We start from the raw sequence: 25,906 nt of genomic DNA, 5'->3' as shown, positions 1-25,906 counted from the left end.
GAGCGGAGGGTGCGGGCTGGGCAGTAGAAGGAGAGAAGGGAGGTGAGGTAGGAGGGGGCGAGGTGATGGACAGCCTTGAAGCCCAGGGTGAGGAGTTTCTGCTTGATGCGCAGATTGATCGGTAGCCATTGGAGGGTTTTGAGGAGGGGAGTAATATGTCCAGAGCGTTTCTGGACAAAGATAATCCGGGCAGCAGCATGAAGTATGGATTGAAGTGGAGAGAGACACGAGGATGGGAGATCAGAGAGAAGGCTGGTGCAGTAGTCCAGACAGGATAGGATGAGAGCTTGAATGAGCAGGGTGGCAGTTTGGATGGAGAGGAAAGGGCGGATCTTGGCAATGTTGCGGAGCTGAGACCGGCAGGTTTTGGTGACGGCTTGGATGTGAGGGGTGAATGAGAGAGCGGAGTCGAGGATGACACCAAGGTTGCGGGCTTGTGAGACGGGAAGGATGGTAGTGCCGTCAACAGAGATGGGAAATTCAGGGAGAGGACAAGGTTTGGGAGGGAAGACAAGGAGCTCAGTCTTCGACATGTTGAGCTTTAGGTGGCGGGCGGACATCCAGATGGAGATGTCCTGAAGGCAGGAGGAGATGCGAGCCTGGAGGGAGGGGGAGAGAGCAGGGGCAGAGATGTAGATCTGGGTGTCATCAGCGTAGAGATGATAGTTGAAGCCGTGGGAGTGAATGAGGTCACCAAGGGAGTGAATGTAGATTGAGAACAGTACAAAGCACTGTTCTAAGCGCTGATAGGCTCCCCGCCATCTCAGGATTGCACCTGGAGAGTTTCCAGTACTCTACCAGTCATGGCTTTGGGAGGGAAAGTCAATCAGAGGCATAACCATTCATTCCATTCCTAGCTTGGGTAGTGGCTAGCCAGTGGAAGGCAATCTGCTAAAAGTCAAAACTCACCTGTGCTGGGCAGCAGCAGAATGGGAAAGAATTGAGGGCTGAGACCCAAGTTTACTGTTCAGAAGGAGGCAGTGGTAAACCACTTTCATCTTTTTACCAAGAAAACTCTATGGATGCACCACCAGAACGATTGCAGACAGAGGAGGGGCGTTCTGGGAGAGATGTGTCCATGGAGTCACTGTGGATCAGAAACGACTAGACAATATAAGAGAAGACAAGACCGTTGATGGAGCAATTTGATGTGTTTGTGGTAGCTCAGGACTCCCATTGAAGAAAAGGGTGGGACAGAATTACACCACACAATAGGCATTCGGTTTGGTATGACAGGCCCCAAAGTGTCGACCTTATTGATAGGATTTTATTTGTACATATCTATTCTATTTATTTTATTTTGTTAGTACGTTTGGTTTTGTTCTCTGTCTTCCCCTTTTAGACTGTGAGCCCACTGTTGGGTAGGGACTGTCTCTATATGTTGCCAATTTGTACTTCCCAAGCGCTTAGTACAGTGCTCTGCACATAGTAAGCGCTCAATAAATACGATTGATGATGATGATGATGATTTTCTAGCAACATTGGACAGTGGACTGATTAGGTAATAGAAGTCTGTGATGACGATTAATTCCATGTTGCCAACGAAGATCTTCGGTGGTTGTAAGGGTGGCCAGTTAATCCACTGCCTCAGTTTTCTAAAGAGATTTGGTTATCTAGAGTGCTTGCTGGATCCTGCAACCAGTTCAAAATCATAGAGAAGCAGCGTGGCTCAGTGGAAAGAGCCCGGGCTTTGGAGTCAGAGGTCATGGGTTCAAATCCTGACTCCGCCACTTGCCAGCTGTGTGACTTTGGGCAAGTCGCTTCACTTCTCTGGGCCTCAGTTCCCTCATCTGGAAAATGGGGATTAAGACTGTGAGCCCCCCGTGGGACAACCTGATTACCTTGTAACCTCCCCAGTGCCTAGAACAGTGCTTTGCACATAGTAAGCGCTTAATAAATGCCATTATTATTATTATTATTATTACTTGCATGTTTTCTTTCAGGGCTTGGGAAAATGCAGTTGAGTCAGGAGACACAATCCCTGTCCTCAAGCACCATACGGTACTAGGGGCAGAGACAGACTCTGAAATAATTTATACATAGGAAGGAGAAAAGTGGCTATCTAGCTAAGTGCTCAATTAATAAGGTACTCTGAAGCATGCAATCCTGTTTACCAATTCAGTTGTACTCTCCTACTCACTTCAGTGCTCTGCATACAGTGAATGCTCAAATACCCCTGACTGATTGCAGCAGGTGGCTGAGATTACCCAAGTGTCCAATTGCCACAAAGTTCTGGGGTAACAATTGTGGGGATAAATCCAGAGCGGGGAAATTGATCAGGGCATCCTGGAGGAAATGTGATTTCAGAAACTTTGAAGATGGAGAGAGCCTAAGTTCTCCTGTTGGCTAAGGGAATGTTCCAAACAATTCCATGGGTGGGAGGGGGAGAGGGGCACAGGGGTTGTCCTGCCAGGCCTGTGACCCTGTGGTTTATCACGCCACCTGGGATGTCCTCTTTACCTCAGCTTTGCTAAACCAAGTCCCTTCCTTGAAGTCCTTCGAAAGGTGCCATTCCCTCAGCCACCTCAGTGGGAAGAGCCCGGGCTTTGGAGTCAGAGGTCATGGGTTCGAGTCCCAGCTCTGCCAATTGTCAGCTGTGTGACTTTCGGCAAGTCACTTAACTTCTCTGGGCCTCAGTTACCTCATCTGTGAAATGGGGATTAAGACTGTGAGCCCCCCGTGAGACAACCTGATCACTTCGTAACCTCCCCAGCGCTTAGAACAGTGCTTTGCACATAGTAAGCGCTTAGTAAATGCCATTATTATTCCCTTTTAGTCTGTGAGCCCACTGTTGGATAGGGGCTGTCTCTATATGTTGCCAATTTGTACTTCCCAAGCGCTTAGTACAGTGCTCTCCACACAGTAAGCGCTCAATAAATACGATTGATGATGATGATGACGATGATTCTTACTCATTTATCCATTCTTTTCTTTGTAATTGATTTATTCTTGTGTTTATCATTTACAGCTAGTGTTTCAGTTTAACTCAGTGATACTTCCCCACTAGACTCTAAACACTTGGGGACAGGGATCAGGTCTTATACTTCTGTATTTTTCTTAGACTGAGCCTCATGTGGAACAGCGATGGTGTCCACCCTGATTACCTTGTGTCTACTCCAGGGCTTATTATGGTGCTTGGCACATAGTAAGCACTTAACAAATACCATAATGATTACAGTCATTATTATTATTATTGTCGTTGTTATGATGTTCCCCAAGTTCTTTATAGAGTGCTCTTAATGAAATAGATTCTCTTTACATATTCTTATTGATGAGGATTTCGTCCTTCCTCAAACATGTTGTTAAACAGGACTGCTTGTTTGGCCTCTTAGATTTCAGAATGGCAGGTTCCCAAGTTAGAGAATTTGATCATGGATGTAGATGGAGGAATGGGATTTTTATACCTTGAAACCCCTAAAAATATTTGGAACACTCTGGACCTCAAACGAGATGATATTTACAAATCGTAGTGTATTGTACCCTTGATTTCTTGTTAATTTATGTTGAAATAGTGTGATTTTTTTAAAATCTTGAATTGTAGTCCCTCCAAAAAGATGATAGAGTTCTTTAAAAAATTGTGTGTATGTTCATATTGTTGAGGTAAGGAATTATCCAAAGATGGATAAAAATCTTAAAAAGGTTTTATTCATACTATCTCATCATTCCTCCATCAGTAATTTGGATTCATTATTAGCACGAGTTTCCTGGAGGTGTGCTCCAGATCCCTAATCTTGGGTTGGGCCCCTTTGAACCCCGGAATCAAATAACAGGACTCAACCATCCCCCTTCTCCAACCCCCCGGCTCTCAACCCTCTCCGCTACTCTCCCATCCTTCCCAGCAGTATCCTCAGAAGAGATCTCCTCCCTCCTCTCAAGTGCTACTCTGGCCACCTGTGCTTCTGACCCCATTCCCTCTCATCTTATGAAATCTCCCGCTCCGTCCCTCCTCTCCTCCTTAACTTCCATCTTCAACCGCTCACTCTCCACTGGTTCCTTCCCCTCTGCCTTTAAACATGCCCACGTCTCCCCCATCCTAAAAAAACCCTCTCTTGACCCCACCTCCCCTTCTAGTTATCACCCTATCTCGCTCCTACCATTCCTTTCCAAACTCCTTGAATCAGTCGTCTACAGCTGCTGCCTCGAATTCCTCAATGCCAACTCTGTCCTCGACCTCTTCCAATCTGGCTTCTGTCCCCTATATTCCACCAAAACTGCCCTCTCAAAGGTCACCAATGACCTCCTGCTTGCCAAATCCAATGGCTCCTACTCTATCCTAATCCTCCTCGACATCTCAGCTGCCTTCGATGCTGTGGACCTACCCCTTCTCCTCAACACGCTATCCAACCTTGGCTTCACAGACTCTGTCCTCTCCTGGTTCTCCTCTTATCTCTCCAGCCGTTCATTCTCAGTCTGTTTTGTGGGCTCCTCCTCCCCCTCCCATCCCCTTACTGTAGGGGTTCCTCAAGAGTCAGTTCTTGGTGCCCTTCTGTTCTCGATCTACACTCACTCCCTTGGTGAACTCATTCGCTCCCATGGCTTCAACTATCATCTCTATGCTGATGACACCCAAATCTACATCTCTGCCCCTGCTCTCTCTCCCTCCCTTCAGGCTCCTGTCTCCTCCTGCCTTCAGGACATCTCCATCTGGATGTCTGCCCGCCATCTAAAACTCAATATGTCCAAGACTGAACTCCTTATCTTCCCTCCCAAACCCTGCCCTCTCCCTGACTTTCCCGTCACTGTAGATGGCACTACCATCCTTCCCATCTCACAAGCCTGCAACCTTGGTGTCATCCTCGACTTCGCTCTCTCGTTCACCCATCACATCCAGTCCGTCACCAAAACCTGCCGGTCTCACCTCCGCAACATCGCCAAAATCCGCCCTTTCCTCTCCATCCAAACCGCTACCCTGCTGGTTCAAATTTCTCATCCTATCCCGACTGGATTACTGCATCAGCCTCCTCTCTGATCTCCCATCCTCCTGTCTCACCCCACTTCAATCTATACTTCACGCTGCTGCCCGGATCATCTTTGTGCAGAAACGCTCTGGGCATGTTACTTCCCTCCTCAAAAATCTCCAGTGACTACCAATCAACCTACGCATCAGGCAAAAACTCCTCACTCTCGGCTTCAAGGCTGTCCATCACCTCGTCCCCTCCTACCTCACCTCCCTTCTTTCCTTCTCCAGCCCAGCCCGCACCCTCCGCTCCTCTGCCGCTAACCTCCTCACTGTGCCTCATTGTCACCTGTCCCGCCGTCGACCCCCAGCCCACGTCCTCCCCCTGGCATGGAATGCCCTCCCTCCGCACATCCGCCAAGCTAGCTCTCTTCCTCCCTTCAAAGCCCTACTGAGCTCACCTCCTCCAGGAGGCCTTCCCAGATTGAGCCCCCTCCTTCCTCTTCCCCATCCCCCCCACCCTACCTCCTTCCCCTCCCTACAGCACCTGTATATATGTTTGTATAGAGTTATTACTCTATTTTACTTGTACATATTTACTATTCTATTTATTTTATTTTGTTAATATGTTTTGTTTTGTTGTCTGTCTCCCCCTTCTAGACTGTGAGCCCGCTGTTGAGTAGGGACCGTCTCTATATGTGGCCAATTTGTACTTCCCAAGCACTTAGTACAGTGCTCTGCACACAGTAAGCACTCAGTAAATATGACTGAATGAATGAATAAACCATCCCTCCTTGTCTGTAGTCCCAGACTCTGAACCTAAAATGAGCTATGACTAGTCCTTTCAGCACAGAGACTAAGGAGTGGATGGATTGAGGGTTTGGGCCCCACCTCACCTGGGACCCACCCCAAGGTCTTCGAGATACAGTGGAAACTTACTGTCAACTACTTCGTAGCTATCCCTTGTTTTTCTCTCTTGGCCCATTCTAATTCCACATCATACCAAATTATAGATTATTTTTACAGATTAGGTAATTAAGGCACAGAGAAGTTAAGTGACTTGCCCAAAGTCACCCATCTGATAAGTGGCGGAGCCGGGATTAGAGCCCACGACTCTGACTCCCGGGCTCTTTCCACTTAGCCACGCTGGTTCTTCTTTCTTATGTATATCAACACCTAAAGTGATGTAGGCATGGAGAGGGATACTGGGGACAGTGTTTGCCTGAAGAGTGGTTATCCAGGACTTTTCAGCTACTTCCTGTGGTTATCATCCACCATAATCAGCCTAGAAACAACCTGTTTGCACCCCTGGGCCTCATCAGGTAGCAGGGCAGGAGAATATGCTGGAGGGGACCTGAGGGGGTGAGGAAGGAAAGTAATACTGCAAGAAGACCAGGGATTCCCGCAGTGGTTGGGGAACAAAGCCGACCTCAGTTTCTGTATAAAATTGTGGGCCGGTGGAAAGGAATGGAATTGGGGGTTGATATAAAGCATGTATTAACTTGATTTATGCTACTGCTCATGTCTAGCCACCAGTCAATCCATGACATTTGAGTACATACTGTGTGCTGCGCCACTCTGCTAAGTGCTTGGGAGAGTACAGTACAACATCATCATCATCAATCGTATTTATTGAGCGCTTACTGTGTGCAGAGCACTGTACTAAGCGCTTGGGAAGTACAAATTGGCAACATATAGAGACAGTCCCTACCCAACATTGGGCTCACAGTCTAAAAGGTCTACAACAGAGTTGGTAGACCCATTCCCTGCCCACAAGGAGCTTACAGCCTAGAGCCATCATACTAAATAACTTGTAGTAGTGAGGCCTGCCGGAAGAATGAAAGAACAGTTAAAATAGGAAAGTACAGTTTGAGCTGAGAGTATATGCAAGCCGGTGATTGTCCCAGATGGTAATAAGATCGCTGATCAGAGGAGGGAACAAAGAGAAGGACATTATGCTCCAGCAGCAAGCACACAGCTACTCCTTAAAGAAGCAACTGCGGAAACGTGTGTGTGTGTGTGTGTGTGTGTGTGTGTATCTGAGTGTTGGGGGGAGTAGCAGTGTTTTCCTTCATACTGCTTACAGGGAAGTTGCTTACAAACCACTCTGTGCTTATTAGCGCTTTTACTGCACCTATTTTATCTGCAAAAGAGGCTAGGTTTGTTTAGGGAGGAGGGAGCACTGCTGTAGCTCAGAGGGAGTTTGGCTGCATTCAGACCAACTGGGAGGTGGGTGAAGGGAGGCTTTTCTTCTGCTGCTGCCCTGGAGGGCTCATTGTTATGCCCTTCCAGGCCCATAGGGGAGAATTAAGCTCATTAAAATGCATCCTTTGAATTCAATGTTTCTTCAATAAAAATCCTTGTCGTTGAATTGATGGCACCTTAATCAAGAGTTATCACTCCAATTTTTCAGATACTCTAGTTTTTCTGCCACACTTTGATATTCACGGCAGTCTTCTGTGAATCACTGAAATGAACTTTGATTCCCATGGAAAAAATAAAGTTGCCTGTGTGAGCACATTATAATATTTCCTTTCCCTCAGAGAGAGTTTGGAATTAACAGCTCGTGCTTGTTTGTTATCATTTCTACCATTTTTGAAACGTTAACCTTTCAACGTTAACCATAACGTTGACCGTCTATGAATGAGATCCTGAAATTGTCTTCATATTTTAAAAGCATCATAAGCTTTGTATATCTGAATAAAGGAAATATCTACATAGTGTAAACTTTAACATTTTAGGTGTCACCTTATCTGATACACTGAATGAATGATATAGAAGTATACAGTAGTGATGTGTTTTTTAAAAAAAGGACAAAGTGTAAGTGGCAGTAACTGTCAGTGGAACTGCAAATGAAAGTAGCAAACAGTAAATGTGTGGTTGAGATATCAAGTTGTTTAAAATGAGTCAATACCAGATGCATTTTTATTTATCCACAGTATATCTGTGGTGTAAAAGAACATTTTCTCCTAGAGTGCATATTACACTTCCCCATTCAGTTTTTCTAATTAAAGTGTTTGTTGTTGTTTGGAGTCTTGTGGTGTGAAATTAAACTAGCAGTTTTCTAACATCCATAAAATAAATCAAACATTTTTCCTGTCCTGGAAGACAGGCAATTCAGTCTCAGAGAGCTTATTTGTAGGTTTCCTTTGTTTTCTTCTTTATCTGCTTGGTAAGCCAATTTTATGCTTAGAATCTGCTGTTTAAAACTCTTTTCTCTGGTTCACTATGTGAGCTTCATCTTTTCAATAACCATTATGCAAAAAAGGCTGCAATTACTTTTAGACTTAAAAGTTTGCTATGATGATCCTGCCATATCTATGTAAACATTGTCTGGATTTTACCTCAATTTAAATATTGGGAAGAATAAAATATAGTTCTAAGTACATTTTATTACCTAGGAACTTCAATAACAAAGACCAGACTAAATCTCTTCAGTAAGATTTCAGTTTAATCATTCCTTTAGTAGCAAATTATACTTCTCCCTCATCTGATTAGCAGGTGCTGTTCAGAAGAAGCTGAAACAAAATAAAACTTGCAGGCTTTATAGGTGAATACATGAATTTTATTGTATGTTACTTCAAAACATATTTGCTACTCTGTTTAGGTGAAAAGGAATGCTTTTTAAGGCAGAAAAAACTGGAATAAAGCCTGTTAGGAACAAATTCAGGGCAGTACACCAAAGGAGAATGGCACCTTTAGAAGAGGGCAAATTGAGCCACCACCTGGAGCCCTATATTTTATTCCAAACTCTATATTCCATATCCCCTATGTTACAAACTTTCTTACTCCAAATTATTAAAAACCAGGGGGGCCCTAACTAATTCACTTCCTAGAACTCCACTGACCTAGGAACACCAGTGTACTGTCGGAAAAACAAACTGCAGAAATTCTAGATGTCCTGTGTACCAAAACGCTCGATTTGCACTGTTTATTTTATGCCAGAGCTCAGTTGTGGACATTTTCAATGATTTTGATTCATGAGACCCACCCATTAGGCCTTCTTTCTAGTTAGGAAGATCCATACGGATACTTACGTTTCATATTCCTTTATCCTTGATATATTTCTTCAACCAAATCGACATTAATGATATTTCTAAATTCACAGCATCTCTAGATTCCACCATTTCCCCTCCATCCAAACTGCTACCTCCCTGATCCAAGCATTTATATCCTGCCGTAACTACTGCATCAGCCTCTTCACTGACCTCCTGCCTCTTCCCATTCCAGTCTGTATTTCACTCTGCTGCTCGGATCATTTTCCATAAAATACTTTCACTCCATGGCTTCCCAATCCTCAATAACCTGAAATGGTTGCCAAACACCTCTGCATCAAACAGAAGCTTTTTACCGTCAGCTTTAAGGCACTCAGCTGTACCTCTTCTTCCTCACCTTGCTGATTTCTTCCTACAACCCAGCCCACACACTTTGCTCCTCTAATGGCTACCTCAATCTAGTCTATTTCTCACCTGTGATCACTTGCTCGCCTTCTGGCCTGGAACTCCCTCCTTTTTCAAATCCAAACTACCATCAAAGTCACTCTAAAATCATAACTCCACCAAGAGACTTTCCCCAGTAAGTCCTCATTTATTCTACTTGCTCTCCTTTCTTAAATCACCTATGCAGGTAGATCTGCTCCCTTTAAGTACTTGATATTCACACCACCGAACTTAAGTACATATCTCTATACCCTGCCATTTCCCCTAATTTCTTCAAATGTTTACCTCCCGTTCTAGACTATAAACCCCATGTGGGCAGGGATCATGTGTATTAGCTTGTATTGTTCTATCCAAGTGCTTATCATCATCAATCGTATTTATTGAGCGCTTACTATGTGCAGAGCACTGTACTAAGCACTTGGGAAGTACAAATTGGCAATATATAGAGACAGTCCCTACCCAACAGTGGGCTCACAGTCTAAAAGGGGGAGACAGTGTTATTACAGTGTTCTGCATAAAGTGAGCATTGTGCACTTAGTAAGTGATCGATAAATACCATGGATAGATTATCATTACTATTGAAAATGTAAATGGCATGTTGAGTATAACTTTTTACTGTTTATTTTCCCCATTTTTATTAAACATTTTTATTAAACACTTATGAAATTTTCTTCTAATTTGAATAAAAATTATTGGTCTGATGTTTCTAACTTCTCCAAAGCAGTGAGGAACAGTGTGGCGTAGTGGAAAGAGGATGGGCCCGGGAGTCAGAGGTCCTGGCTCTGCCACTCCTCTGCTCTGTTACCTTGGGGAAGTCATTTAACTTCTCTGTGCCTCAGTTTCCTCATCTCTAAAATGGGAATTCAGTAACTGTTCTTCTTACTTAACCTGTGAGCCCCCCATGTGGGACAGGGATAGTGTCCTGCTTAACTTGTTTATATCCCAGCACTTAGGACAGTACTTGACACATTGTAAGCACTTAACAAATACTATTATTATTGTTGTTACTATAGCAGCAGCCAAGATTCATGTAGCCTAACCTTACTGACATTATACCTAACATATCTAAAGCATTTGTGCTGTTGTAGTGGTCAAAATAATTTTAGCGTTTTCTTTTGTATATTTTTTCTATCACATCTTTGTCATATTTCTACTCTATTTTAGTATAGTTTAAGGCAGGTGGATCACAGTAATGCATATGACTTAACATTCCTTAGTTAAGGCCTTTTTTTATTATAATAGTTTTCTATTTAATCATAAAATTACCTGGCACCTTCTCAAACATCTTTTTAGATACACTGAACTTCTCTGTGCTTCAGTTTACTTCATCTGTAAAATTGGGACTGACTGTGAGCCCTATGTGGGGCAGGAACTGCGTCCAACCTGATTATATTGTGTCTACCCCAACATTTAATACAGTGCCTGGCACATAGTAAGTGGATAACAAATACCACTAAAAAAAATCAAAATAGCCCAAATACCTGTGTTATTTTGTAGACACCCACGTGTAGTACACTAAGGGAGGTGCTTGAGGAACACATCAAAGAAGATGCAAACTTGCCTTAGGAAGTTTACAGTCCAGACATAATTGATGAATATATCCAAATAATTTTGTCATATTCTGTCTGGATCTGCGAAACTCTCAGAGAGAGGATATCTAAACTGCTCTTTTGGTTTTGAGAGCTATATTATGGTCTTTTTTGTTTCAAATTTTCATTGCCTACATCCGTGTCACAATTTGCTTTCTGCGGCCAACATCCACGGTTTGTATTTAAATGATTTTTTGTTAGGATTTAAATTGGGGAGGGTTTTTAATCAGATTCAGACAAGCTAGTTAATATCAGCATAAGAAACGAAACATTACGAATGTCTACCTGAATAAACTTGATTTTTGTCGTTGTTTTTGCAGGTTCTGAGCTACATCCGTACAGAATGGAATCCACTTGATGCCAGCTTTAGCACTAATCAGCCTTATCAGGTGCACACAGTGGAGCACTCCATCAGTGTGGACAAAGAGCCCATGGCTGACAGCTGCGTCTACGAGTGTATTAGGAATAAAATCCAGTGCGTGGCCATCACCCGAATACCACTAAGATCAAAGGCCATTAGCTGCTGCAGGAACATTTCTGAAGACAAGCTGATTCTGGGCTGTGATGACTCCTCCGTGATTCTCTACGAAGCCGACCGCAGAGTGACCCTCTTCGCCCAGGCTGAACTTTTGCCCACACTGCTAAACTGTCATCCCGATGGGGCCTTAATTCTGGTTGGCAGCTCCCAAGGGGAGTTGCAGATTTTTGATATGGCACTGTCCCCGATTAAAATCCAGCTTCTGGCCGAAGACTGCTCCCCAGAAGACACTCTGCAGTTCAGTAAACGGTTTGAGGTCTCCCACAGCCTTGTTCAGATTCAATGGACAGTGCCTCAGTGTGCTAACGATGTTGCCGTCCATGATCTCCTTTTCCTGAGGTTTGATAAAGGACCTATAGGAGTACTACTTTTTAAACTTGGTAAGACAATCTATGGGTCTTTTTCATTACCCTATAGAGCGGTTCGTACTAGAGATGTTAGAGTTAAGGCCTCAAAACGAGGCTCGTAATTTCAGCGTCCATGCCCTTCACTTTCTGGGAAAGTAATGTTTGTTGGTAAAATGATCGGTGAGTTTTAAAAGTAAAGCTCGATGAAATTTTCTAAAGGATAGGAATAATTTTGCAGATTTTTAGAGACCAGAGAAAGTTGCTTCAAGGGTTTGTTAAAAAAAAAATCACTGAATTTAAAAAATAGAAATGTATAAAGAATTCCCCAGTGAGAGTCCATAATTTTAAAAGACATGTGAAGGACTTAGTAGCAAAAGGATATCTAGAGAATATCCTTATTACATTTCACTTATGTCTATTCAGAATGTATTGATGATGATATTCACCAGAAAGGAGAAAGACCCAAAAGAGAATACTTTTCAGAGAAGAATCAGAATGGGCAAATTCGAACTATGTTGTCATGCATCTCAGGCCAGAGTAAGCTTTAGGTGAGCATGTGTGAAGTAGATACTTTGAGTGGAGAAGGGGGTTGTCATTGATGCCATTGACTAAAATGTTAGGACTTGTATTTTTTCATCCATTTTTGCATTTGGACAAAATTAACAAGGAAATTAAACACCTAACTCTATTTAAAACCAGTATACTTAAAATCAAAAGTTAGGAAACTCAAGAGTTGAATTTTTATAATGGTTCACTCACCTCATTTTCTCTACTTTTGGTAAGATTTTTGAATAACAAAAGGAATTCCAAAAGAGTCCCCAGATATCTTATTGGTTTGGTTATTCTATGAAATGTGAGTCATTGTTATTCTGAGAATATCCACTTTACCTTTTCTACCATTTGTTTTCCTTAAAATTCCTATAGCGAATAATAATATAATCATTTGCATGCACAGAGAAGACAATATGTTTTGTAACAGGAAATTTTGGCTTATTTTTGCAGTGAAAAGTTGACAGATTTTTGCCATGTTGACTGAATAGATTTTCATAGGCCAATTTATATGCAAATAGTTTTCCAGGAGACAGTAAATCAAACAGTGCAATGAATACTCTTTAACACCTGAAATTAAGTGAATGACCCTAAATCCGGTTCAGATAACCTGCTATCCCTAAAGGTAAAGCTTTGAATTAATGGATGCCGTGAAGCTGGAAAGCTTCGGCCTTTCCCAACACTGTAAAGGCGTCTAAATCTATCCAGGATGTCTTGATTGTCCGAGAATATTATTTTAAAAACATAATGAGTGATGCTCTAACTCAATCTTCCTATTTGAGATGCGTATCTCCGCAGGCATCACTTGGATATTTTCTTGAATATGGTCGTACTCCACTCACCAAAGACACGTGTAGAAACACTTGCAGAAATACCATATAAATTGCCCCAGTTACCTGTTAAACAGAAGGCCTTCTGCCCAGTTATACCTAGCTTTTCTTCAGTCTACCCTCCTGGGCCTATTCACAACAGCTTTCCAGAAAGCAAAGCTTTCTCTTCCTATCTCTGAGCGCTTTTATGTTCTCAGGAAAGCAAACAGGCTCTCAGTGCAGGGATTTAGGGGCCTTCCTGCTAATTGCCAGCTTGTAAACTTAATTGGACTGTCTCCCTGGGCACTGTTCCTAAATCAATTAAGCAATGAGTTGGCTGTCACCCTTTTTTTCCCAAGTAGGTTGCTTGGAAGCGCACCATCCAAGAGAGTCCACTGGAAAAATGTGGCCTTCTCCAATTAAAATGTATCACTAAAATTTGTATTCATCTATGGATTTTTCCCTTTTGAATACGAAGTTCCTGATGAGTCATTATTGTACTTGATTTCACTCTCTCCCTCTTTTAAAATCAGATTAACTCCTGTACTGATTTAGTCGTTGCTTTTTCAGTGAACAGTGGGTTCCATTGAATCATAAACTGATAGTTCGGGGTTTTTTCCCCCCAAAGACCCCTATATTAAAATAACCAAAAAGCCAAACTTTCTCAAGGAAAATTCAGAACTCGTACTGAAGCAAAGACTTGAATGGTTTTTACAAGTGCAAGTCATATCACACTCAAACAGGTACTTACACGTGAGGTTTCCCCCATAAGGAGCGTTTGAAGTTTGTTAAGATATCTCTTGTGCAAGCTTATGGAAAGTTGTACCGTAAAGGTATAGTTTATTATTTCAGAAGTTAAGTGGACCAGCACTTGAAATGGAAGTTTGTTACTTTGTGGTTTTTGATTTCCTTACCTAGTATTCACAAAATGATCAGATTAAGCAGCCCAGGGACCATAAATGAAGTAGCAGTATGAGGCTTCTGAAATCAGACAATAAATCAATGGTATTTACTGAACACTTACTTTGTTGCAGAGCACTGTACTGAGTGCTTGGGAGAGTTCAGTTCTACAGATGTAGCGGACATGTTCCCTGCCCAAAATAAGCTACAGGAGGTGAAAGTTTGTTTTACTAGCTATAGTCTAATTACCTAAAAAAGGACTCTCTAAAGACGAAATATATGCAAAGATAGATTCTATTGATCAATCAATCAATCGTATTTATTGAGCGCTTATGCAAAGATAGATTCTATTGATCAATCAATCAATCAATTGTATTTATTGAGCACTTACTGTGTGCAGAGCACTGTACTAAGCACTTGGGAAGTACAAGTTGGCAACATATAGAGACAGTCCCCACCCAACAGTGGGCTCACAGTCTAGAAGTCTAGATACTCCTTCTAGAGCAATTTTGTCCACGATGTGTTAAATGCAAATATCAAAATTAAAAAAAAAAATCTAACAGAACAGATAATGCCACCTCAACAAAAGTGCCCATATTCGACAAGGATTAAATGTTTAAATGATCAAGTTAAGGCTCAGTTAGAGCTTACTTTGCTGGACTCTTGGGATTCATAAATCCACATATGAGAGGTTGGGGGTAAGGACAGATTTAGCTCTAATTGGGCCTTTTTTAATTTGTCAACCTTTTAGTATGGCTGTTCTACTAGCCCTTAGGTGTTCGTAGCACAGAACTTTTCCTCTACTCGAGTCTGGTTCTTACATGATAAAAATTTTCATTAGCTTTTTGGGGGCTTTTGGTTTTTGTTGGGTTTTTTTTTAACCCAGAGGTAACTGATGATACAGGATTTTATTACTGGAAGACAAGAAGGACTATTGTCAAAAATTTAATGGAAAACATGGTCTAGACCAAAATTGAGTTCCGTAAACTAGGAATTAAAGGGAGACATGATCTGGCAGGCTTCACATTTTTGCAAAACATCCACGGAAATGGATACATTATTATTGGTTTATCAAAGGGCTTCTGTTATTCATAAACACCATAGAAACACTGCTATTGAATCATACTGATATTATGAAATAAAAATCAAAAGGTAAAGACTCTAAGTGCAGTTCCCTCACTACCAGGGAAACCTAAACATGCAACAAAATATGCAAGTGGAGCAAAAGTACATTTTTTTGTTATTTTGGCTCCAACTTTATTCCAGGAGAGCACATCTTTCTGTTAATAGAGGCAGAATCCAACCCATCTCCAACATCCTTCTGCCTGCAAAATTCTTCAGATCAATTTCTGCTGCCAGGGAACTGCCCTGATTTACGAGGCCTATTCAGGGCTGACTGCTGGCTGATGAAGGCTTTTGGACAGTAGCATTTGTTGATATACAAAAACACAAAAAAAGAATAATAAATTTTTACTGCTTAGTTCAGTCAGGGCAATTCCCCAGATTCCCCATCAAGTTGAGTCCTGTTAAATAGTAGAAGCAGCCACCGCATTGCTCTTTTCGATTTGGCTTTGACTTTCTTCTTAGGCTCTCTCAGTGTAGGGACTGTTATAAAAAGCTCATTTGTGATCCTAAAAACTGAAACAGCTCCAGTGATTTTATGGTCCGTTGTGCTAAGAACTATTTACAGACTCTAAAATAAACAACTGTTTTGGCTGCAGTACCTCTGAAATTAATTCCTCTGCTAAAATCTTTGAAATTTTGGTGGAGGAAAATGAGTCTGTGCATCAAACCATATTTTTAAACAAAATAACTTTTTTATTAAATTATTCAAAAGCAGTAGTGCACATTATGAACTAATTGCCTGAAAATGTTTGGTTTGAAAGAAGATCAAAGCTGTTTCTGAGAGATAGTAATGCAAAACTCACATTATTTCTTTTGTTTTACACCTTTATAATTTGAAACCAATTTGAAAGGATAAACTGAAAATAATTAGCATTGAACAATTATTTTTTCCTGCAGATTTTAGCTGTGGAGTCTATAGAAACAGGGGTTTATGCCAAATGATTCTCTTTTCTCTTTGTAAGATACAGTGATCCCAGTGGAGTTTTTGAAAAAGAAAGTAGAGCTGTTACCGCTAAATTTTACTAGTAGGAGAAAAACCCAAATATTAGGAGCACCAATCATCAAGTAAAGTCAAGTGAGAAGCAGTGTGGCTCAGTAGGAAAGAGCCCGGGCTTTGGAGTCAGAGGTCATGGGTTCAAATCCCGGCTCCGCCACTTGTCAGCTGTGTGACTTTGGGCAAGTCACTTCACTTGTCTGTGCCTCAGTTACCTCATCTGGAAAATGGGGATTAAGTCTGTGAGCCCCAAGTGGGACAACTTGATTACCTTGTATCTACCCCAGCGCTTAGAACAGTGCTTTGCACATAGTAAGCGCTTAATAAATGCCATTATTAAAGGCTTTTAGCAGAAGGACACCAGATTGTGGGGAGCTTGAAGTGGAACATTGGCAGGGCCAAGGCAGCAACAGAGCTTTTCTAAAGTGGAGCTGAACGGAAAAGAAAGATAACAAGCCAGAGATATACTGAAGGGGAGAGAGGGAAAGAAAACTAAAGAAATAGAGAGAGAGAGAGAGAGAGGGAGGGGACAAAGGGTGTAAGAAATAAATAATAATAATAATAATAATAATGGCATTTATTAAGTGCTTACTATGTGCAAAGCACTGTTCTAAGCGCTGGGGAGGTTACAAGGTGATCAGGTTGTCCCACGGGAGGCTCACAGTCTTAATCCCCATTTTCCAGATGAGGTAACTGAGGCACAGAGAAGTTAAGTGACTTGCCCAAAGTCACCCAGCTGACAATTGGCGGGGCCGGGATTTGAACCCATGACCTCTGACTCCAAACTCCATTCTCTTTCCACTGAGCCACGCTGCTTCTCTAAATAGAGGAACACAGGAAGGCCTAGTGGAAAGAGGATGGGCCAGGTAGAGGACCTGGGTTCTAATCCTGGCTCTGCCATTTCTGCTGTGTGACCTTGGGCAAATCACTTAACTTCTCTGTGCCTCAGTTTCCTCATCTGTAAAATGGGGATTAAAGCTGTGAGCCCTTTGTGGGACGTGGACTGTGCCCAACCTGATTAAGTTGTATCTGCCCCAGTGCCTAGTACTGTGCCTGGCATGAAGTAAGCACTTAAATGCCATAAAAAAAAAGATAGGAGAATGGGTACAGAAAGACACAAACCCACACAGACCACTGTTTCCATCCAAGTAGCAAAAGCAGCATAGGTGAGCCAGGTCCTTGAATTTGGGGACATGCATTCCTTGGGGACATGCATTCCTGCCCTTTATGCTCCAGATAATCATCATCATCATCATTGATCGTATTTATTGAGCGCTTACTGTGTGCAGAGCACTGTACTAAGCGCTTGGGAAGTACAAATTGGCAACATATAGAGACAGTCCCTACCCAACAGTGGGCTCACAGTCTAAAAGGGAGAGACAAAACCAAACATACTAACAAAATAAAATAAATAGAATAGATATGTACAAGTAAAATAAATAAATAAATAGAGTAATAAATATGTACAAACATATATACATATATACAGGTGCTGTGGGGAAGGGAAGGAGGTAAGACGAGGGGATGGAGAGAGGGACGAGGGGGAGAGGAAGGAAGGGGCTCAGTCTGGGTGATGATCATCATCATCGTGATAGTATTTGTTAAGCACTTACTATGTGCCAAGCACTGTTCTAAGCACTGGGGTAGATACAAGGTAAGCAGGTTGTCCCACGTGGGGCTCCCAGTCTTAATCCCCATTTTGCAGATGAGGTAACTGAGGCACAGAGAAGTTAAGTTGCTTGCCCCAAGTCACACAGCAGACAAGTGGCAGAGCTGAGATTGGAACCCACAACCTCTGACTCCCAAGCCCAGGCTCCTTCCACTACGCCCAGCATGGGTCCGGTTGTCAGGTGGGCTGCAGTCGCCCAAACTGTAGGCCCCAGGGATTCAGGTCTGAGGGACGGCCCCCAAGCCCCAGACTATTCTCTCTAGGTTTTAGGCACTGAGCCCTGAAGCCTAGAGCTCAGGCAGCTGAGGGCCCTGCCCTCCAACCGACCTTTCTACTCTTCTTCTAGACTGTGAGCCCATTGTTGGGTAGGGACCATCTCTATATGTTGCCAACTTGAACTTCCCACAGTAAGTGCTCAATAAATACGATTGATTGATTCTCATACATTGGGAAGGATAAGTGTTCTGACAGTTTTTTGGGGTTTTTTTAAGGCAGGGGGATATCTGGTCACCCTGTTGGAGTATTGCACTGCAAACTTTGGCCCAAAGTTTTTGTTGCTGCATTTTACTTCTTGTTACACATGGAAACTTTTTAGGTGAAAATCATCCTCATCATCATCAATCGTATTTATTGAGCTCTTACTATGTGCAGAGCACTGTACTAAGCGCTTGGGAAGTACAAATTGGCAACACATAGAGACAGTCCCTACCCAACAGTGGGCTCACAGTCTAAAAGGGGGAGACAGAGAACAAAACCAAACATACTAACAAAATAAAATAAATAGAATAGATATGTACAAGTAAAACAAATAAATAGAGTAATAAATATGTACAAACATATATACAGGTGCTGTGGGGAAGGGAAGGAGGTAAGATGGGGCGGATGGAGGGGGGACGAGGGGGAGAGGAAGGAAGGGGCTCAGTCTGGGAAGGCCTCCTAGAGGAGGTGAGCTCTCAGTAGGGCCTTGAAGGGAGGAAGAGAGCTAGCTTGGCGGATGGGCAGAGGGAGGGCATTCCAGGCCCGAGGGATGACGTGGGCCGGGGGACGATGGCGGGACAGGCGAGAACGAGTCCTAACGGTGAGGAGATTAGCAGCGGAGGAGCGGAGGGTGCGGGCTGGGCTGGAGAAGGACAGAAGGTAGGTGAGGTAGGAGGGGGCGAGGGGATGGACAGCCTTGAAGCCCAGGGTGAGGAGTTTCTGCCTGATGCGCAGATTGATTGGTAGCCACTGGAGATTTTTGAGGAGGGGAGTAATATGCCCAGAGCGTTTCTGGACAAAGATAATCCGGGCAGCAGCGTGAAGTATGGATTGAAGTGGAGAGAGACACGAAAATGTTGTTAGAAGGGTGTTAGTGAGAGACCAGATGGAGTGCAGCTAGAAACGAAGGTGGTAATTATACTCCTAGTCTAGAATGTCCTTCAGATGAAATGTAGTGTTGGGGCCTCTACCTAGGGCCTTACATTGATTTAGATCTGGCCTGCAGGAACTAATCTTACTGCCCTTCTGTCTCAGTCAATGGGATTTGTCCACTTTTGGCTCAGTGGGGCCAGGCCCCAGAAAAGCGGAGTGGGTTTGGGTGACCCTCCTAGAGTTCTGCAATAAACTCAGGGTGGCCCGTCAAATTGGTATGGCACTAATCTGTACCTGGAAGATAAGGGAATTTTTCTCTACCCTCACACTCGTTTGGGACCACAGCTCTCCCTTACACAGCTGGTCCAAAGTTGGCCTACTTTGGGCTACAGTACAGTGCTCTGCACACAGTAAGCGCTCAATAAATACGATTGATGATGAAGAAAGGTTAAGGCCCAGATTTTCAATCCAGTCCATACAAAGCACCAGCCCCTGGTCATGCTCTGTTTAAAGCATAGTAGGGCCAGGGGATTACCATATAATTGCTGAGGAACTGCATAGGTCATCGGCAATGGCATTTATTGAGCACTTACTATGTGCAGAACTCAGCACTAAGCGCTTGGGAGAGAATATGCATGATGCATTCAGAAAGCTCAACTGTCCCCATAAGGGGCTTATAAAAGTTCCAGATGAACAGTGGGCCTCCACACATTCTCAAATGATCTGAAAATCTGTGGGACTTTGAAAGTGTGGCCTAGGCCCCTCCCTTGTGTCAAAACCGGACACAAACCAGGCTCACATACAGGGATCCTGGGTTGGCCGAGCCAGGAACCGTGTTCAAACCAGGGTAGCAAAACCTAAGCATTTCAGGGATCAAACCTCAGTAAAAACAAAGTTCATTTTTCCTTCTCAAGGAAAGTGTTATTTATTTCCATGTGGACCTCCCCCCACCTGCCCCTGACTGTGCGCTCATTGTGGTCAGGGAATGTCACTGTTTATTGTCGGTATTGACCGTGCTCAGCACACAGTAAGCACTTAATAAATACAACTGAATGAATATGGCAAACTAGTTACAGTAATAGGTCCTACAAGCTAAAGTTGACATTGCTTCCTTTTGGCCTTTACCTCCAATCGTGATTATCAGAACTATTAATGGAATTATCCCAGGCACACCCAAGTGTAACAAAAGCACTTTGACAGATGGTAAATGTTAAACTTTTATTTTATTGATATTCTAGTGGATATAACTGCATTTTTATTGGATAAGTTTACATCTAGCTTTCCATTTTCCTGACAGGTGTCTTCACTAGGGGACAGCTGGGTCTTGTAGAGATCATCAACCAATACATCTGTTATGATGAGATCGATGAAGCAATAAGTATCTTAAGTAGCATGAGCTGGGACACTATGGGACACCAGTGTTTTATCGGTATGAGTGCCATTGTAAATCATCTTCTTAGACAGACGTTCACCCTGGAGAGAGAAGGTCAGAATTGAACTATCTTTTGTAAGTTTGTGGGTTTTCAGAATGTGTGTTTTTAATACACCTAATTGTTGTCATTACAGTGGTGCATTCAGACTCGTTACAGTATGTTATTGTCTGTTGGTAAGGTTGAGAGAATTAGGTTTCTAATAATCTGGCCACTTGGCACATAATATGAAGTAGTTTTTTGAATTAAAAAAAAATCAGATTTCAAGTGACCCAGGCAATGCATTCATTGTGCAGAGTTATTAGTCACAATGGTAAATTGGCTCAGATTTCAAACTTCGAATATGAAAACATCTGGGGCTAAGCAAGCAAAATGCCCTATCAAAACCTAAAACTCCGCTGCAGTGAATGGACATTTGGGGCCTAATAGATTCATTGAATATCAGTAGTCTGTGCCCACCTCGGCCCAAGTGGAACACACTGCCATATTCAAAACCAGTCTGGGACCAAGCCTGGATCACTGAACCAAAAGTGGCCTGCAGTTCACTCCCAGATGGCCTGTGGTTATTAAAAAGTCAGAAGGCCAAGGAACAATTGTATATGTCTAGCAGGTCACTTCCACATCTTGCACTTTCATACTTCTAGCAAACAATAGTGTTTATCAACACCTGTTGTACAGAGTACTGTACTAAGTCCTTGGGGAATCTCGGCTAACAACTCTATTTTACCCTCCCAAGTGCCTCTACAGTGCTCTGCATACAGTAAACATCCAATAAATACCATTGATTGATTTCAAAAGAATTAGTAGACCTAATCTCTGCCCTCAAGGATTCTGCAGTCTAGGGGCCGTGTTAATTGGCCCCCCTTAGTCTCACATGCCCAAAATGCAGAATTGGAGACACATCTGACCCAGTTTCAGACAAATGAGTTCAGGATTCGAGCATTAGGCCCAGCCCATGTAAAACTCTACCTCACAGGCCTTCAACTACCAAATTTCTCTCTTTCCTATATAAAGACCTGCTCCCCTTGCCTTCATACCCAGAGTCTATGTTTCTCACTTCCATGTCCACTTGAAACCCTTATTTCCGGCTCACTTTTCCCCTCCCACCACCCCTAACTATAGTTCCTAACTTTCCCATCTATTCACTAGCAGTTCTAGCATCTAACTACCTGCATTCTGACTCCCTCTCAAGAAGTCCATTTTGAACATGCCTTCAAACTGAGAAAAAATCCTCAAAAAAGTGCCATAGGCCAAATGACAAGGCTACCCCCTCTAGACCTTAAGCCCACCGTGGGCAGGGGTCATCTTTATTTGTTGTAGTGTACTTTCCAAGCACTTAGTCTAGTGCTCTGTACACAGTAAGCGCTCAATATATACGATTAAATGAATAAATGAATGGTGCTAACTTATGCTATCATTTAGACATCTAATATCAAAAATCCCAAGATTTTTTACCAGTCTGTGAAAATTTTACCCCAAAGTTTCCCATAATCCAGTACTCCAATTTACCTGCTCTAATTTGCTCCTACTGCGCCGGGAAGGGCTATTGAAAAAGTTGCTAATTCTTTTGCTGTCTGTTGGTGGTTTTGTTGTAAATTAGAGTTCTATAATATTCACAAATGGGCAGTTGTGGCTTTTTACTCAGTACTTGTGATAGAACTACGAAGAGTGGAAGATAAAAGGCTTGCTTGAAACTGGCTTAAATAGTACATGATGACAATAAGCTGGGTGTCTTTTTTTTTCCTTCATGTAACTGCCAACATGGTTATAAATCATTCTGAATTTTTTCAGCCAAGATTTATTCTATATGAGCCTACCAAATTTGACATGGTAATTTGTTTTCCTTTTATTAGTAGAACCCGTGAGCTTTTTTATTTGTAGCAACGCTGAGGTAAACTTTTGAGGTCTTCATTTCTGACTTCAACATCAAGCTGGGCTATCTGAGTCTATAACTTTGATGATTTAAGATACTGAAAAAAATCTAATTATTAGCAGTTTGGCTATGTTCATTACATTGTGCTCAGATAAAATGTAAAGCTTTCAAATCTACTAAACTATCATAAACGCTTTAGAGCTAAAGGATTAGTTTTATTTACTAAGTGTAAAACTGATCCACTTGACCGAATGTTAGCAGAAAAATGAATTGGATTTTTTTTATCAGAGGAATATTGGAGAATTGAAATGTACTCACTCCCTAGTACCGCCTCATTAATATTGAAATATAAGATTTCTTTCTATGCTCGGATAAGAGAAGCAGTGTGTCTCAGTGGAAAGAGCATGAGCTTGGGAGTCAGAGGTCATATGTTCTAATCCCGACTCCCCCATGTGTCTGCTGTGTGACCTTGGGCAAGTCACTTAACTTCTCTGAGCCTCAGTTACCTCATCTGTAAAATGGGGATTAAGACTGTGAGCCCTACATGGGACAACGTGATCACCTTGTATCCTACCCAGCGCTTAGAACAGTGCTTCGCACATAGTAAGTGCTTAACAAATGCCATTATTATTATTATTATTATGGAGTTTATCCTAGGTCTGTCAACAATCCATTGCATGTTTTGAAAATGAAGGTTTCCAAGGGTTTTATTGGCTTCTGCTTTGGGGCATTTGGACTTCATTAATGAACTCCACAAGCCCCTTTCAGCAAAAGGTATCTTTCTTTAGTTGAAGAGCAAAAGCAGAATACACCATGAGTTGATTTTTACTGGAAAAACTTGTTCAAACCGTCCTACTTTGATGAATCACTGTTTTAATTGCCCAGTTGTGGTAAGCTTGGTGCCTTATGGATTTCTCATCTCTGACAGCTTTTTGCTGCTCAGAGTCATTGTCAGCTTTGCCTGAAGTAAAAGTTTCTACACAGGTTTGTTTTTGTAGGAGCTGTCATATTTGAATTTCACCTTTCCTTCAACAAGCTCACATTTCATCTAAGTGTGCAAAAGCTGACTGACTGCAAACACGAGCACCCTCTTGTAATTGAAGCAGTTTCACTTGTTTCAGCGCTGCTGTGTTTGAACTCCACAGCACAGCTCGAGGCAAGCCTTGGGACCTTTTATGCTCCAACAAGACCACTCTCAGATACAGCTGTGTTGGAATTTAGAGATCCAATCAGCAGATATGCAAGGAGGTTCTTCCACCATCTGCTCAGGTGAATGACAACTTCAACTTCTATTTGCTTCAAATTAATTGCGTGCTTCAAAGGGGTTAGGTGGTTCAAGGCCGAAAATCCCTCTTTAATATGCTTAGCAATTTCCTAATGCGCACTCTTGGAAATAACAAACCTGCCATCATTTATCTAATTTAGTGTTATTAGGCTATCAATACATTTTAATACATTCTCATCTTTCCTTTTTTACTTTAGAGGGAAAAAAAGACCAAATTTGGGATCAGCTTTTCATTTTAAGCAGTCTCCTCCCTCACTCCCCACCCTTCTAGCAAGGGGATCTTCTGAGTAATGCAAATGAAAGTTCAATCTCTAACATTGGAAGATTTGGGTTTCCTCACCTTTCCACTCATTCTACAATCTATCATACACTTATCATGACTACTGAATTACAAGGCCTTTAATGAATCTTTGTGCCTTAGTAGCTCCATCTGGGAACTGGGTACAATACCACCGTTCCACCCCTCCTCTCTTCATCAGTAGAGAGGTGTAAGATTGCATTTGATGATGTTTAGTAAAGCAGTTTAAGACAAAGCTTTAAAAGCCCAGTGCAATATGACATATTTGTGGAGCGTGTATTCATTTCCATGGCAAACTGAAAAGAACTAATTCTGGATTATAACAATTTCAGGACCATTTTACAGTTTGATTTTACAGCCAATGCAAGACGTTATCAGTCAAGTAAAAACAGAACTCAGTGACAGATCTCACATATTTTTTTTTTTAAGAAATTCTGAACTGACTTGCAATTTACTCGTTTACTTTGGACGTCATTTTCAATGCAATTCATTCATTCATTCAGTTGTATTTATTGAGCACTTACTGTGTGAAGAGCCCCATACTAAGCACTTGGGAGAATACAGTGCAACAGTTGGTAGACACATTCCTTGCCCACATCGAGATTAGAGTTTAGACATCACACCAGGTTTATGGGAGACTATCCTTTGGATCTACAGGTTTTATATTTGGGTTTCTATCTGCAAAATGACATTTTGAATGCTGACGACCAATGAGGTCTTCTTTTACTTGACTGATAACGTCTTGCACTGGCTGTAAAAATCAAACCATAAAATGGTCCTGAAATTGTTATAATCCGGAATTAGTTCTTTTCAGTTTGCCATGGAAATGATATTAATTATCATTTCCCTTTGGGAGTTGCAGTGGGCAGCTGCTCCAACTTTTTCAGCAGTTGCCCAGACGCATACACCCAGGTCGGGGAATCTGTGGCCCCTGTCTCCACCCCAGCCCCTGCCAACTCTTGTTCACTGCCAACCTATTTCCTCTGGATTACTGACTGTACTCTATACCCGTGTGAATCTTCTGATTTTCCCCTCACCCCCGAAAGCTGGCTCACCATTCTAGTCAAAGGAATGTTTTATGATAGCCAAATCTCAGCCATACTGTGTTTTTATTTAGTGATAGACTTTTGATCTGCAATAGAATTATCCTTTTTGGAATGATTATTAATTGTTGGCATATTACAAGTAGCTTTACTGTTGACTGAGGCAAGTGACTGTGAGAAATTGCCAACGGCATATGTGGTTGACAATGTTTATTTCAGCTCAGATGGTTTTGAAAATCTGGAAGAGCTGTTTTAGGTTGATCAGCACCTAGGTTTTACAGTGATTTTTCCAGGAGACAGGCAGTAATGGAGTGAAATTTGGATACCCCTGAGCTTCAGAGTTGACTTTTTTATCCATCGTGGTGCTGTCCATTAAAAATGTATATATTTTTCAAGGAGCGTAGCAATTCTTTGCCAGTCTCTAGTATTAAATCAGGCTTACCTGTCTTTGTCCTGAAGTCCATAATTCCAAAAGGACTAATGGGAATTTTGAGTGTTCTCAGTCACGACGTCTGCAGCCCCTGAAGACCGATCCGTCAATCAGTGGTCTTTGAGTGCTTCCTTCCAGTACTTAGTACAGTGCTCGACACATAATAAGAATTTAACAAATACCACAATTACTATTACTTTGAACAGAGTACTAAGTGCTTGGGAGAGTACAATGTTCAGCAGTGCATAAAGCCACACATCTTTGCATATTACATTTGTAAACACATGACATGCATAGCAAATGATTTTCTGTTAGCTTCTAGCACAAACATGTTCCTTTTT

General features: G+C 42.2%; 1 protein-coding gene across 6 annotated transcripts in view; it reads left to right on the top strand.

Moving 5' to 3' along the window:
* The window catches only part of LOC119932442 (WD repeat containing planar cell polarity effector), a 158,807-nt gene that overhangs the window by 36,434 nt on the left and 96,467 nt on the right, over positions 1–25,906 (top strand). For 3 of the 6 annotated variants that reach the window (XM_038751631.1, XM_038751627.1, XM_038751632.1), the window contains 3 exons: positions 11,246–11,843; positions 20,504–20,692; positions 23,631–23,778. In XM_038751631.1, coding sequence (XP_038607559.1) covers positions 11,246–11,843; positions 20,504–20,692; positions 23,631–23,778 — 935 coding nt within the window. The remainder of the gene's footprint in view (positions 1–11,245; positions 11,844–20,503; positions 20,693–23,630; positions 23,779–25,906) is intronic. The other 3 variants (XM_038751630.1, XM_038751629.1, XM_038751628.1) reach the window with 3 other exon arrangements.

The sequence above is a fragment of the Tachyglossus aculeatus genome, chromosome 9 (assembly GCF_015852505.1).
Source record: "Tachyglossus aculeatus isolate mTacAcu1 chromosome 9, mTacAcu1.pri, whole genome shotgun sequence".
NCBI classification, from domain to species: Eukaryota; Metazoa; Chordata; class Mammalia; order Monotremata; family Tachyglossidae; genus Tachyglossus; species Tachyglossus aculeatus.
The sequence above is the reverse complement of the archived record's forward strand: the minus strand, read 5'-3'. Positions and strand labels throughout refer to the sequence as shown.